The sequence below is a fragment of the Colius striatus genome, chromosome 14 (assembly GCF_028858725.1).
Source record: "Colius striatus isolate bColStr4 chromosome 14, bColStr4.1.hap1, whole genome shotgun sequence".
Classification (NCBI taxonomy): Eukaryota; Metazoa; Chordata; class Aves; order Coliiformes; family Coliidae; genus Colius; species Colius striatus.
In genome coordinates, this window is record NC_084772.1 from 4,432,420 (window position 1) to 4,446,090 (window position 13,671).

Sequence of the window (13,671 nt, forward strand, 5' to 3'; positions counted from 1 at the left end):
GTGTATGAACGCTCAGTGCAGGCGGTGTATGGAGGGGCAGTGCGGGCTGTGTATGAACGCTCAGTGCGGGCAGTGTATGGAGGAGCAGTGCGGGCTCTCTGTGAACGCTCAGTGCAGGCGGTGTATGGAGGGGCAGTGCGGGCTGTGTATGAACGCTCAGTGCGGGCTGTGTATGGAGGAGCAGTGCGGGCTGTGTATGAACGCTCAGTGCAGGCGGTGTATGGAGGGGCAGTGCGGGCTGTGTATGAACGCTCAGTGCAGGCGGTGTATGGAGGGGCAGTGCGGGCTGTGTATGAACGCTCAGTGCAGGCGGTGTATGGAGGGGCAGTGCGGACTGTGTATGAACGCTCAGTGCAGGCGGTGTATGGAGGGGCAGTGCGGGCTGTGTATGAACGCTCAGTGCAGGCGGTGTATGGAGGGGCAGTGCGGGCTGTGTATGAACGCTCAGTGCAGGCGGTGTATGGAGGGGCAGTGCGGGCTGTGTATGAACGCTCAGTGCAGGCGGTGTATGGAGGGGCAGTGCGGGCTGTCTGTGAACGCTCAGTGCAGGCGGTGTATGGAGGGGCAGTGCGGGCTGTCTGTGAACGCTCAGTGCAGGCGGTGTATGGAGGGGCAGTGCGGGCTGTGTATGAACGCTCAGTGCAGGCGGTGTGTGGAGGGGCAGTGCGGGCTGTGTATGAACGCTCAGTGCAGGCGGTGTATGGAGGGGCAGTGCGGGCTGTGTATGAACGCTCAGTGCAGGCGGTGTATGGAGGGGCAGTGCGGGCTGTCTGTGAACGCTCAGTGCAGGCGGTGTATGGAGGAGCAGTGCGGGCTGTCTGTGAACGCTCAGTGCAGGCGGTGTGTGGAGGGGCAGTGCGGGCTGTCTGTGAACGCTCAGTGCAGGCGGTGTATGGAGGGGCAGTGCGGGCTGTGTATGAACGCTCAGTGCAGGCGGTGTATGGAGGGGCAGTGCGGGCTGTCTGTGAACGCTCAGTGCAGGCGGTGTATGGAGGAGCAGTGCGGGCTGTCTGTGAACACTCAGTGCAGGCGGTGTATGGAGGGGCAGTGCGGGCTGTGTATGAACGCTCAGTGCGGGCGGTGTATGGAGGGGCAGTGCGGGCTGTGTATGAACGCTCAGTGCAGGCGGTGTATGGAGGGGCAGTGCGGGCTGTGTATGAACGCTCAGTGCAGGCGGTGTGTGGAGGGGCAGTGCGGGCTGTGTATGAACGCTCAGTGCAGGCGGTGTATGGAGGGGCAGTGCGGGCTGCCTATGAACACTCAGTGCAGGCGGTGTGTGGAGGGGCAGTGCGGGCTGTGTATGAACGCTCAGTGCAGGCGGTGTATGGAGGGGCAGTGCGGGCTGTGTATGAACGCTCAGTGCAGGCGGTGTGTGGAGGAGCAGTGCGGGCTGTGTATGAACGCTCAGTGCAGGCGGTGTATGGAGGGGCAGTGCGGGCTGTGTGTGAACGCTCAGTGCAGGCGGTGTATGGAGGGGCAGTGCGGGCTGCCTATGAACGCTCAGTGCAGGCGGTGTATGGAGGGGCAGTGCGGGCTGTCTGTGAACGCTCAGTGCAGGCGGTGTATGGAGGGGCAGTGCGGGCTGTGTATGAACGCTCAGTGCAGGCGGTGTATGGAGGAGCAGTGCGGGCTGTCTGTGAACGCTCAGTGCAGGCGGTGTATGGAGGGGCAGTGCGGGCTGTGTATGAACGCTCAGTGCAGGCGGTGTATGGAGGGGCAGTGCGGGCTGCCTATGAACGCTCAGTGCAGGCGGTGTATGGAGGGGCAGTGCGGGCTGTCTGTGAACGCTCAGTGCAGGCGGCGTATGGAGGAGCAGTGCGGGCTGTCTGTGAACGCTCAGTGCAGGCGGTGTGTGGAGAGGCAGTGCGGGCTGTGTATGAACGCTCAGTGCAGGCGGTGTGTGGAGGGGCAGTGCGGGCTGTCTGTGAACGCTCAGTGCAGGCGGTGTGTGGAGGGGCAGTGCGGGCTGTGTATGAACGCTCAGTGCAGGCGGTGTATGGAGGGGCAGTGCGGGCTGTCTGTGAACGCTCAGTGCAGGCGGTGTGTGGAGGGGCAGTGCGGGCTGTGTGTGAACGCTCAGTGCAGGCGGTGTATGGAGGGGCAGTGCGGGCTGTGTATGAACGCTCAGTGCAGGCGGTGTATGGAGGGGCAGTGCGGGCTGCCTATGAACACTCAGTGCAGGCGGTGTATGGAGGGGCAGTGCGGGCTGTGTATGAACGCTCAGTGCAGGCGGTGTATGGAGGGGCAGTGCGGGCTGTCTGTGAACGCTCAGTGCAGGCGGTGTATGGAGGAGCAGTGCGGGCTGTGTGTGAACGCTCAGTGCAGGCGGTGTATGGAGGAGCAGTGCGGGCTGTGTATGAACGCTCAGTGCGGGCGGTGTATGGAGGGGCAGTGCGGGCTGTGTATGAACGCTCAGTGCAGGCGGTGTATGGAGGGGCAGTGCGGGCTGTGTATGAACGCTCAGTGCGGGCGGTGTATGGAGGGGCAGTGCGGGCTGTGTATGAACGCTCAGTGCAGGCGGTGTGTGGAGGGGCAGTGCGGGCTGTCTGTGAACGCTCAGTGCGGGCAGTGTATGGAGGAGCAGTGCGGGCTGTGTATGAACGCTCAGTGCAGGCGGTGTATGGAGGGGCAGTGCGGGCTGTGTATGAACGCTCAGTGCAGGCGGTGTATGGAGGGGCAGTGCGGGCTGTGTATGAACGCTCAGTGCAGGCGGTGTATGGAGGAGCAGTGCGGGCTGTGTATGAACGCTCAGTGCAGGCGGTGTATGGAGGGGCAGTGCGGGCTGTCTGTGAACGCTCAGTGCAGGCGGTGTATGGAGGAGCAGTGCGGGCTGTCTGTGAACGCTCAGTGCAGGCGGTGTATGGAGGGGCAGTGCGGGCTGTGTATGAACACTCAGTGCAGGCTGTGTATGGAGGGGCAGTGCGGGCTGTCTGTGAACACTCAGTGCAGGCTGTCTATGAACACTCAGTGCGGGCTGTCTGTGAACACTCAGTGCAGGCTGTCTATGAACACTCAGTGCGGGCTGTCTGTGAACACTCAGTGCGGGCTGTCTATGAACACTCAGTGCGGGCTGTGTGTGAACGCTCAGTGCAGGCGGTGTATGAACGCTCAGTGCGGGCTGTGTGTGAACGCTCAGTGCAGGCGGTGTATGAACGCTCAGTGCAGGCTGTGTGTGAACGCTCAGTGCGGGCTGCCTGTGAACACTCAGTGCGGGCTGTCTGTGAACGCTCAGTGCGGGCTGCCTGTGAACACTCAGTGCGGGCTGTCTGTGAACACTCAGTGCAGGCGGTGTATGGACAGGCAGCAAGTTAATCACGGGCTAACGGCGAGCGACGCGCATGCGCGGCGGGACTCCGTGCTGCTCTCAGTGCTGCCGCCTGGCGGCCACGAGCCAGCGCTGCCGCTCGGGGCGGAGCACTCTCGGTACCGGAGAAAAGGAGGAATACTGGGCAAAAAAATACGGGAAACAAGTGCGAAGAATCACAGAATCAATTCCGTTGGGAAAGCCCTTGAAGCTGCTGGAATCCAAGCCCTGCCCTCAGCCTGCCCAGCCCACCACTAACCCATGGCCCTCAGCACCTCAGCTCCAGATTTGCAATAGCGCCAGGGCTGGGCACTGCCCCAGCTCTCTGGGCAGCCTGGCACAGGGGCTGACACTCCTCAGGGAAAAAGTTATACCTCAGATCCAAGCTAAAGTCAGACCCAGCACTGTCCAGAGAAAAACAGCCCTGAGGAGCAGCTTTACCTCGCTGCTCTGACATTGATTGAGCCCAGTTCAAGCTGGAAATGGCCCGGACCTGCCCACGGAGCCTCTCCTCCTGCAGATACAGCACCCGGCTAAGGCAGGGACCCGCTTCCCCACGGCCCCGCTGTGCTCTGCGGTGACACTGGGACCCGCTTCCCCTCGGCTCCGCTGTGCTCTGCGGTGACACCGGGACCCGCTTCCCTCGGCCCCGCTGTGCTCTGCGGTGACACCGGGACCCGCTTCCCTCGGCCCCGCTGTGCTCTGCGCTGGCACCGGGACCCGCTTCCCTCGGCCCCGCTGTGCTCTGCGGTGACACCGGGACCCGCTTCCCCTCGGCCCCGCTGTGCTCTGCGGTGACACCGGGACCCGCTTCCCTCGGCCCCGCTGTGCTCTGCGGTGACACCGGGACCCGCTTCCCTCGGCCCCGCTGTGCTCTGCATTGGCACCGGGACCCGCTTCCCTCGGCCCCGCTGTGCTCTGCGGTGACACCGGGACCCGCTTCCCCTCGGCCCCGCTGTGCTCTGCGGTGGCACCGGGACCCGCTTCCCCACGGCCCCGCTGAGCTCTGCGGTGACACCGGGACCCGCTTCCCTCGGCCCCGCTGTGCTCTGCGGTGGCACCGGGACCCGCTTCCCCACGGCCCCGCTGTGCTCTGCATTGGCACCGGGACCCGCTTCCCCACGGCACCGGGACCCGCTTCCCCACGGCCCCGCTGTGCTCTGCATTGGCATCGGGACCCGCTTCCTCACGGCACCGGGACCCGCTTCCCTCGGCCCCGCTGAGCTCTGCATTGGCACCGGGACCCGCTTCCCTCGGCCCCGCTGAGCTCTGCGGTGGCACCGGGACCCGCTTCCCTCGGCCCCGCTGAGCTCTGCGGTGGCACCGGGACCCGCTTCCCTCGGCCCCGCTGAGCTCTGCGGTGGCACCGGGACCCGCTTCCCTCGGCGCCGCGCACTGGCCGGGTGCTGCGGCCTCCGTGCCGCCAGGGGGCGCGGCGGGGCGGCGTGCCGAGGCGGGCGGGCGGGGCCCGGCGGGGCCGGTGCGGCGGGGCCCGTGGCGGCGGGTCCCGGCGGGGCGGCGCGGCCATGAACGCGGAGCGGGACCTGGCGCCGCTGGCGCCCAGCGTGGTGCGGGCGCTGAACGACAAGCTGTACGAGAAGAGGAAGGTGGCGGCGCTCGAGATCGAGAAGTGAGGAGCGGGCGGGCCGGGGCAGCGGGCGGGGGCGGGGCCGGGCTGCCTCAGCGTGCCGGGGCAGGGAGGGCCGGCCCGGAGCCCCGGGGAGGGCTGCGCCGGCGGGTCCGGGGGTCGCCGGCGGGTGGGTGGGGGTCCCGCCGTGCAGCGGGGGTCCGGCGGCGTGAGGGGCCCGGCCCAGCTCCGTGGTGGGAGCTGCGGGAGCCGGAGGGTCCCGGGGAAGGCGTGACCGCAGAGGGAGCCGGGGGATCCGCAGAAGGGAGCGGATGGTGCGCGGCAGCGGCACGCCGGGGGTCCCTGCACGGGGACAGCCCCTGGGCAGTGCCCGGGAGGCGGGACGGCTCTCCCGCAGAGCGGCTCGGCGTCTGCCGCCCGTCCCTGTTTGCCTCCGGGCAGGAGCAGCGGCCCGGGGACCTGTCCCAGGGCAGGAGTCGTGCGGGGGAGCCCCCCACAGAAAGCCCGGTGTGGCGGCGGGTCCCGGGGAGCAGCCCGACCGGAGAAACTCGACGGGATCGCGGTTCGTCTCTTCTGCGGGTGGGCGGCTCCGTGGCGGCCGTCGCCGCGGCCAGGGGACGCGCGGGTCTCGCCGGGCAGCGGGCACGGGACGCGGCGGCACGGCACGGCGCAGCCATGTCCATCACCCGTGACTCAGAGGTAGAGGGTCCTGCTTGGGAGGGTGTATGTTGGCAGCAAAGAAAAATAGCTTTTGGGAGAGGGTGTGAACGTTTGTTCAGGTACCAACTCATCCCGGTCAACTAACTCCTCCTTCTCTTACCTTTCATTGTTTCCCTTCTTTGTAGGAAGAGTTTCTTAAGGGCAGGTTGCAGCAGAAGTGTTGCCCTGTCTTCTTAACTCCAGCCTCAGTAACTGCCCCTTCCCTGCCACCCTGAGGGATGGTGCTCCTTGTCTTCTCCAGGCAGCCTCTCAGGCACTGACTTGTTCTGCCCTCGAATGAGGGTTTTGTGGTTGGCTTTTACCAACCAAAGTCTGGTTTGGGGCCAAACAGCTCTGATGGTTGAGCTGGGAACCCAGATTGGGAAAGGTGTAAAGAGGAAGAGGAGGAAGGCAAGGGCCAACCTTTCCTGCAGATATACAGGTTTAGATCAGCTAAAACCTGTCACAAAACAGCTCTATCTGCATCTGTCCATAGCATCGAGCGAGGAGGGACTCGCTGCATCTCAGCTCAGGTGCCTCTTCATCCTCTGCCTGGTACCGCAGGAGCAGCTCCAGCTCCTTGCAGACTGATGACACACGTTGCTTTTTCACTGCCTTTTGCCTCATTAGTTAGCTCTTGAGTCCTTTAAACTCTTGAAGGAAGTCTGTAAAGTTCTTCCTGTTCAGACAAAGCTCCATGTGTTAAATCTAGGCAGTAAAAGGATCACCCCGAGGCCCTGTGCGGCCAGAGCTTGGTGTTTGTTCTGCTGGAGCTTCCTGCCAGGGGAGAGATTGGAGATGGAGCTGTGGGCCCTTAAGCAGCAGTAGGTGAGAGTGGCTGTGACTGCTGGAGAACTTGGCTCTAAGTGGAGAGAGCAAGGGGAGACTGCGTGATCATAGAACATTATGGTTAGAAAAGAGCTTTAAGGTCATCACTCACCTCACTGCCAAGCCCATCACTAACCCATGGCCCTCAGCACCTCATCTCTGCGTCTTGAATATCTCCAGGGATCCATCACCTTCCTGAACAGCCCGTTCCAGTGCTTAACTACCCTCTCGGGGAAAAAGTTCTGAGATTTTAGGTGCCTGGGTCCAATTTATCAATAGCAGAGAAAGAAAAAGAGGGAAAAAAAAAGCAGCGTTGCATTGGCCGGGAATCGAACCCGGGCCTCCCGCGTGGCAGGCGAGAATTCTACCACTGAACCACCAATGCTCCAGCTGTGCACAGCTGCCTGCGCCGCTGCCTGCACCTCCCTGCCTGGCCAGGGGTCCTGCTGCAGGGAGCCAGGGCGGGGGCCAGGTGGCCACCTGGGACCTTGACGTGTGTGCTGGAGTGAAGTTCTGAGTCTCTTGGTTTAAGCGTGGCCACCGCGTTACATATCTGTGAGTGATGAGCTGCAAGTTCCTGGGAAGCAGAGATATCTCATATGGAAATCTGTTTGGTTTTTGTCAAGGCTTGTGCTGTTTAAGAGTCTGTTTCAGTTTTACTATTAGTAGCATATTGCAATGAGATATCAGCTGAGGGGATGTGTGTGTTTCTGGAAAGGTCCAAAACTGTGTTACTGGCTGTGGGTCTGGTGGAGAGCAATTCCCTACCAAGGCAGCTACCGAGTGGCTGTCAGGGGTACATGACCCTCATGACCTGTCCTGTTGGAGAGGGAGTTTGAAGACCTGGTGACTTCAGCTTTGGTGAGGCCTGGGAGTTCATGGGAAGTGCAGGAGGCTGCAGGCTGTGAGCAGCAGGAAGGCAGTGAGCTGCTGTTGGGTGTGAGCAGGGATGAGGGGAGAGCTCTGGTTTCACTCGTGGGTTCCCTGTTTCAGTACCGCTTCCTCTAGTGTTTATTGTGACCAAAAATCCCCATTTCTGACAGCCTGAAGGAGCTGAACCCTCCCGAGCATTTGTATTGGGCAGAACCTAAAGCCCCCTGGGTGCTTTCCTCTTCTCTCCCCAGGCTGGTGCGAGAGTTTGTGGCTCAGAACAACACGTCTCAAATCAAACACGTGATCCAGATCCTGTCGCAGGAGTTTGCGCTCTCCCAGCACCCCCACAGCCGCAAAGGGGGGCTCATTGGCCTGGCCGCCTGCTCCATCGCCCTGGGCAAGGTATGTGCAGGTGGGGCTGCCTTTGGCTGGTGCAGGTGCTGGCAGGAGAATGGCAGGTCCTCCTGAGTCAGGGCAATGTGGAGACTTGGGCTGGTGGCCCTGCTGCTTCCTGACTCCCTCCCTGTTGTGTATGAGTTTCCCCAGCACACCCAGCCACGTCCCTTGGGTGCAGGAACGTGTTCTGGCCTGGGTTGCATCTAGGCATAGTGTAAGTGCATCTCTCCATCCATTGTCTCCAGCAGCTGGACTGGACTCCAGAGATGCAGCCCTTCCATTTCCCACCCCAGCCCAGCTGCCTTGGTGGGATGGGCAGGGCCTTGGGAATAGGGCAAAGGTTCAGGGCAGATGACAGCAGAGTGTAAGGGTCAGGCTGTGTTGGCCTCAGCCAGCAGCTCTCTACTGGGCTCGGCCGAAGTTTTACTTGCTGAATGCATGAATTGTTCTGTCTGATCCTGGAGGTGTTACACTGATACCCTTGGCTGGTTGCTGTCTCAGTTAAGGTCTTTTTCCATGATTTTACTCTGGTTAACAAGAACAAGTTCAGTAAGTTGCCTCCAGGACTGCACCAGAGCATACAGACCCCTGTGGAGGGGAGAATGGACTCTGCAGGTTCAGGGATCCACTGGGCTTTGAGTGGAGTCAAACCATGTGTCTGGTTTCTGAAAAAGCCTGCAAGGGAAGGAGTCAGTTTGGCCTGTAGTAAGGTGTATGTTAAAGAGAGCAGAGGGCTCAGGAAGATCAGGTGGTGCCTGTTGGAACAATCATAGAATGATAGAATGGTGGGGGGTTGGAAGGGCCCTGCAGAGCTGATCCAGCCCAAACTCCTGCTAAAGCAGATTCCCCTCAATCAGGTCTCACAGGAACGTGTCCAGGTGGGTTTGGAAACCTCCTAACAAGGAGCCTCCACACCCTCCCTGGGCAGCCTGTGCCAGGGCTCCCTCACCTCAACACCAAAGGAGTTTTGACTTGTGTTTAAGTGGAACTTTTTATGTTCTGGCTTATGCCCATTACCCCTTGTCCTGTCCTGGACTCCACAGAAAATAGCACTGCCCCATCCTCCTGACATCGCCCTTTAGGTACTTATGAATGTTGATGAGGTCAAAGAGCCGTGGGGTAGATTTTAATTCATTTATTCCCTTTCTAACCAAAGTCACAATCATTCTGAGCAGATACTTTGAAGCCTGATAGGTTTTATTCTGCCTTTACACTGGTAGCTGGGGGCTTCTGAGCAGGACTGCTGCCTTCAGCCTTTTAAAATGCAGAATGTTCCTCTGTGGGATGAGCAATGCTCTGTTCTGCCCTCAGTCCAGGCACATAACCCACCTTCTCCTGTGCAGCACAGAGACAGGCACACTGTGCTTGCTACCAGAGCTGCTGGGGCATGGAGGAGTTGGTTTTGGTGCCCTTGAGGGGCCCTGATAAAACTTGGAGTTGAACTCTTTAATCTGCTAGTCTGTGTGTTGTTGATTGTCTTACTGTCTCCTTTGCTGGATGCCCAGGGAATGCCAGCTGCTTTCCCCAAAGCAGAGTTTTTTAACTTCAAAACAAGCCACCCCCCTGCCTCCGTGGCTGGGTTTGTCTGAAGCTCCTGCTGTGTTGGGGAATCCTTAAGCAAAAGCTGTTTGGGCTGGAGAGCAGCCTTATGAATGGCTACAGTTACTGGTAGGCTGAGTCAGAGCTGGCCTAGCGTGGCTCTGCTGGGCTCCAGGAGGACAAACTTCAGTGTGTAGAGTGAATCTTGGCTGCAAATGAGGACACTGCAGTGTCTTCACCCAACAGATGCATCCAGCTTAACTCTTGACCTTACAAACAGGAGCTCAACAGACCAAGGGCTTCTTTGCTGTACGGAAGGTGCAGGTGGGCTCGGTCTGTTGCTGTCTGGGCTGTTCACCCTGGTCCTGGAAACCTTGGTGGGACTGAGCTGAAAACAGCTGGCAGAGTGGGATAGATCCTGCTGCAAAGGCTGGGTGACCACTGGCTTTGCTGGGGACCTGCTTCGTGTCCTGCCCACAGGGCAGAGGGAGGCAGACACAGGCTTCTCAGAGGGCCAGTCTCCAGCAGAGATGAACAGCGAGCGCTCAGCCCCTCTTGCATTGAAGGGTGCTCAGAGTGGGTGATGAGTAACTGTCCAAATGCCTTGTGCATGTCAGGAATGAAGCCCAGCCCAGTGCAGCTGCAGTCATCACTGGTGTAGACCTCCCTGAAACAGTTTCCCAGCTTGCTCAGGTGCTTCTCACTGTATCTGAATCATATAAATTCAATAATTTCAAGGACAAAGTTCAAAACTCCTTACTAAACCCTGTCCCCTCAGCACAGGGTGCTCCAGGGCAGTGCCAGCTCTTCCCTCTCCCTCTGGTGTGGTTCTTGGCCAACCAGTCTGCTCCTCTCACCAGGACTCTGGGCTGTACCTGAAGGAGCTGATTGAGCCGGTGCTGACGTGTTTCAATGATGCCGATAGCCGGCTGCGGTACTACGCCTGCGAGGCCCTCTATAACATCGTCAAGGTGGCCAGGGGCTCTGTCCTCCCACACTTCAACGTGCTCTTCGATGGCCTCAGCAAGGTGAGAAGCTTCCTCTCACAACCCCCACATGGTTTTCTTTCTTACCCCGGAGAAGTAAGACTTCTTCTCTAGTCCTTGTCTTCTCTGGGTCAAACAAACCAAGTTGCCCAAGGTCTGCTTTCCAAGTAAACTGGTTTGCTTTGACCCAGGCAGGTCTGAAGGGACCGAGTGGGCAGTTTCTGCAGCAGCATGCTGGCCACTGACGTTTGTGGGTGCTGGAGTTCACTGTAAGACACCTTGTTCTCTATCCTCACGTCAGGATGTGTTTTCCTGCTCCTTGTTGAATGCTGTTAGGAACCAAGGCTGACAGGCCTGCAGCAGGCGAGGTGGCTCTGCAGCTCTACAGCTTTGTGGGGTCTGTGAGGCCAAAACCATATCCAGTTATGCCTGTCTTTGCAGCTTTTCCCTGGAAACTCATATTTCTCTGACAGTTGAGAGAGTGGCTGCTGCCCCATGAAAATCTGCCTGGCTGGGGGAGGTGATGGGTGCTTGAGATCTCCTTCCTCTCTCAGGGCAATTTTTTTTGAGCCTAAATTGAGGAGCTGAAGATAAAGAGACTTTCATTTGTCTGTCCCTGTGATGCCAAAGGAGAGCAACAGTTCCATGAGCCTGCTGGGAGCCCCACTGTGCAATGGGGAGCAGGCCTGGGGCCCACTGCTGCAATGGCTCTTGTTTCTGTCCTTGACAGCTGGCTGCTGATCCCGACCCCAACGTCAAAAGTGGCTCTGAGCTCCTCGATCGGCTTCTCAAGGTATTTTTCCTCTCCAGCTCAGAATCCTTGGTGCAGGCTGCAGGCATGTCCTGGCTGAGGATGTGCCAGTCCCTGAGGCTGCAGCTGCCAGCACCATCCCAGCTCAGTGCTGTGGCTACTGCTGAAACATTCCTTTCTCTTACTGACAGTAGCCTCTTAGATAGAGGGTCTGGTGGTGATCTCAGGCAAGTGGGTTGAGAGGCTGGTAGGTTACCACAGTGCTGTGTGTGCCTTGAGCTCTTGGCAGCCTGGTGTCCCGGGATTAGGTTTAGTCTAAGGAGGGTTGCAGCCCCATCCCAGGCAGCAGAAGGGCTGTTACTCTGCTTCTCCTCCTTTGCCTAAATGAGGAGTGACGTGAGCAGAGCTGCCCTGCTGATATTTTGTGGTGGAGGTCTTAGTTCCCCTTCTGCCAGCCAACAGGCTGTTACTCTCACAAACCTCCCAGTTCCTTTTCTGCTATTCAGAGATGAGTGGCTCCCTGCCAGGTCCTGCGCTCACTCCTCCTCATTATCACAGCGGTTAACACAGTCTCTGCATCACCTGCTGCAGACCCTCCTGCTGGGAGACCTGCCCTGCTGTGCTGATGCAAGACACTCAGCCACGAAGCAAAAACTACTAAGCATGTAGGAAGAGCTTTAGATGAAAGCTGGAGGACTCTCCCACCCCTGACTTGTGTGGTTGTGTCAAAGGTGCTTGCTTATGTGTGCAACACACTTCTGAGGCATGCACTGGAGAAGCTCCCATCCTCCTCCCAAACTGGGCTAGCACACAGCAGGCTGGAACCTCCTTCCCTGATTCCTGCTCAGCATTAGCCTGAGGGGGATTATTTGCTCATTGCCTGAACCAACCACACAATTCCTTCTCCTCGAGTCTCCTGACCCACAGCCCCATGCATCAGCAGCTTGTCACCTTCCTGTCATGTGCCTTAGAAAACGCCAGGGCTGGGGGTGGCTGCGTGGGCATGAGGCAGTGGCCGTTCCTCATGACACCCTCTGCTTGGGCTCTGCAGGACATCGTGACAGAGAGCAACCAGTTTGACTTGGTTGGCTTCATCCCACTGCTGCGTGAGAGGATTTACTCCAACAACCAGTACGCCCGGCAGTTCATCATATCCTGGGTAGGTACCGTGGCACCCCGGCTGCGGCCAGCACGGCCTCCAAAACACTGGAACCTCTCAGCATCCCATGTCTGGGCCAACAGCGGGTATCCACTGCCACGTGGGAGCTCGGGCACCTGAATTTACTTGGGCAGGGGTTTTAAGCCAGCAGAGTTTTTTCCCTGCTGCTTTAAAGTGCCAGCTCCCTGTGACCTCACTGAGGCAGCCATGAGCCCATCAGAGCTTCTGCCAGCCCGGGTCAGGACGCTGCACACCAAGTTAGAGTGTTGCTTGCACAGTGAGACAGACTGTGTCCTGGAGGTTGCAGCCTCCCAAGGGACAGTGCCAGACCGTTTCCTATTGCACAGTGGTGATGGAGGGAAGTTGCTCTCCAGGAAGAAACAAATCTCTGCTTGCTTGCTTCTTTCTGTGTGAGGCCCGAGCTCTGAGTGCCTGGCTGGGGTCTGGGCAGACACGTGCCTCTGGGCTCACTTTCAGCCATACTGTTTGCTGGCCCAGCTCTGCCCACAGGTGCCTTGGCAGCACTTCCTGAGCCCTGCTTTGGAAGCTGTGGTTGGAAATGTGGCAATGCTGCAGGCCAACTGCATGCTTCCTGGGCTAGCCCAGCTGAGATGGGCAGCTCCACTCTGTCCTCTTGTTGTTCCCCGCCACTGAATTCCTCAGCATCGTGCCACATTTGTCCTGGTGATGTTACTTAGCTTCCACAAAACTCACCTCCTCTTTCATATTCCTCCCCTGAGCTAGATCCTGGTCTTGGAGTCTGTGCCTGACATCAACCTCTTGGATTACCTACCAGAAATCCTGGATGGGCTCTTCCAGATCCTGGGAGACAACAGCAAGGAGATAAGGAAGATGTGAGTGTGGGGGTTGGCCAGGGATGGGGACTCTGTGTTTGTGCTCTGTCCATCACTCTTGTCATTTGCAGCTCTGCTGTATAACTGCAGCAAAACCCCATGTGTGTGGTGGGAAATGAAGCAATCTCACTGGTTCAGTCAGTGAGTCAAAGTGTCCTTGGCAAGGACTATCCTTACTGGCTTGTTGTGGCTGTGGAGGACAGCAGGGCATGTGCTGGGGGACAAACTGTTCTGACTGTTGAACTGTTGCCTTCCCAGCCCTTGCACCCAGTATTGGAGCTGCAGAGGCTCATGAGAGCTGCTAAAATGGGATATGAGCTCTGAGAGCAAGCCTACAGCCTGCAGACCTCTCTCATCAAGGAAGAGCACCAACCCAGCAGCTTCTGATAGAGAAGAGAAGCAAGTGTTGCAGGCTTCCTCTTCAGATCTGTTGCTGGTCTCAAGACAGAGGCACTTTCATAGCATCACAGAATAATTTGGGTTGGAAAAGCCTTAAAGTTCCTGGAGTCCAAGCCCTCCCATCACCCTGCCCAGCCCACCACTAACCCATGGCTCTCAGCACCTCAGCTCCACCTTTGCAATAGCTCCAGGGCTGGGCACTCCCCCAGCTCCCTGGGCAGCCTGGCACAGGGGCTGACACCCCTCTCAGGGAAACAGCTCTTCCTCAGCTCCAGTCTAAACCTCCCTTGAGGCA

General features: G+C 58.9%; 1 protein-coding gene and 1 non-coding gene across 3 annotated transcripts in view; one reads left to right on the plus strand and one right to left on the minus strand.

Moving 5' to 3' along the window:
- The first annotated feature begins 4,785 nt into the window (after positions 1-4,785).
- Positions 4,786-13,671, plus strand: part of VAC14 (VAC14 component of PIKFYVE complex) — a 64,551-nt gene continuing 55,665 nt past the window's right edge. The window contains exons 1-6 of one of the 2 annotated variants that reach the window (XM_062007332.1): positions 4,786-4,934; positions 7,544-7,694; positions 10,088-10,255; positions 10,944-11,006; positions 12,016-12,123; positions 12,868-12,977. In XM_062007332.1, the coding sequence (XP_061863316.1) occupies positions 4,831-4,934; positions 7,544-7,694; positions 10,088-10,255; positions 10,944-11,006; positions 12,016-12,123; positions 12,868-12,977 (704 nt within the window). In that variant the 5' untranslated portion in view covers positions 4,786-4,830. The remainder of the gene's footprint in view (positions 4,935-7,543; positions 7,695-10,087; positions 10,256-10,943; positions 11,007-12,015; positions 12,124-12,867; positions 12,978-13,671) is intronic. The other variant, XM_062007333.1, reaches the window with a different exon arrangement.
- TRNAG-GCC (transfer RNA glycine (anticodon GCC)) lies at positions 6,734-6,804 on the minus strand. Its single transcript has one exon. It is a non-coding gene; the product is annotated as a tRNA-Gly (tRNA).